We start from the raw sequence: 292 nt of genomic DNA, 5'->3' as shown, positions 1-292 counted from the left end.
CCCCGAGCGGCCCTGCCGGGCTGGGAGCCTGAGACGGGTCCGCGTCCGGAGGAGCGCGGCTGCGGTGTCCCGCGGGGCTTGGTGCTTGCTTGGCGAGGTCGAGCCCGCCATGGAGCCGGTGACCAAGTGGAGCCCGAAGCAAGTGGTGGATTGGACGAAGGGTAAGCGGGCGCCCGTTTGCCCCTCGGGAACCTTCTGGTGTTGGGCTCAGGGGCAGCGCTTCTCTCCCCGAAGCGGGGCTCCCCGGCGGGGCGGCCGCATGGCGAGCGGGGCCGCCGCCGGGCGCCTTTAC

At 73.6% G+C, this 292-nt stretch overlaps 1 protein-coding gene across 3 annotated transcripts in view; it reads left to right on the top strand.

Moving 5' to 3' along the window:
- The first annotated feature begins 11 nt into the window (after positions 1–11).
- The window catches only part of CNKSR3 (CNKSR family member 3), a 60078-nt gene continuing 59797 nt past the window's right edge, over positions 12–292 (top strand). For all 3 annotated transcript variants that reach the window (XM_035899817.1, XM_009644288.2, XM_035899816.1), the window contains exon 1: positions 12–161. In XM_035899817.1, coding sequence (XP_035755710.1) covers positions 110–161 — 52 coding nt within the window. In that variant the 5' untranslated portion in view covers positions 12–109. The remainder of the gene's footprint in view (positions 162–292) is intronic.

The sequence above is a fragment of the Egretta garzetta genome, unplaced genomic scaffold (assembly GCF_000687185.1).
Source record: "Egretta garzetta isolate BGI_Z169 unplaced genomic scaffold, ASM68718v1 scaffold397, whole genome shotgun sequence".
NCBI classification, from domain to species: Eukaryota; Metazoa; Chordata; class Aves; order Pelecaniformes; family Ardeidae; genus Egretta; species Egretta garzetta.
Note: the sequence above shows the minus strand (reverse complement) of the source record. Positions and strands in the feature narration are given on the sequence as shown.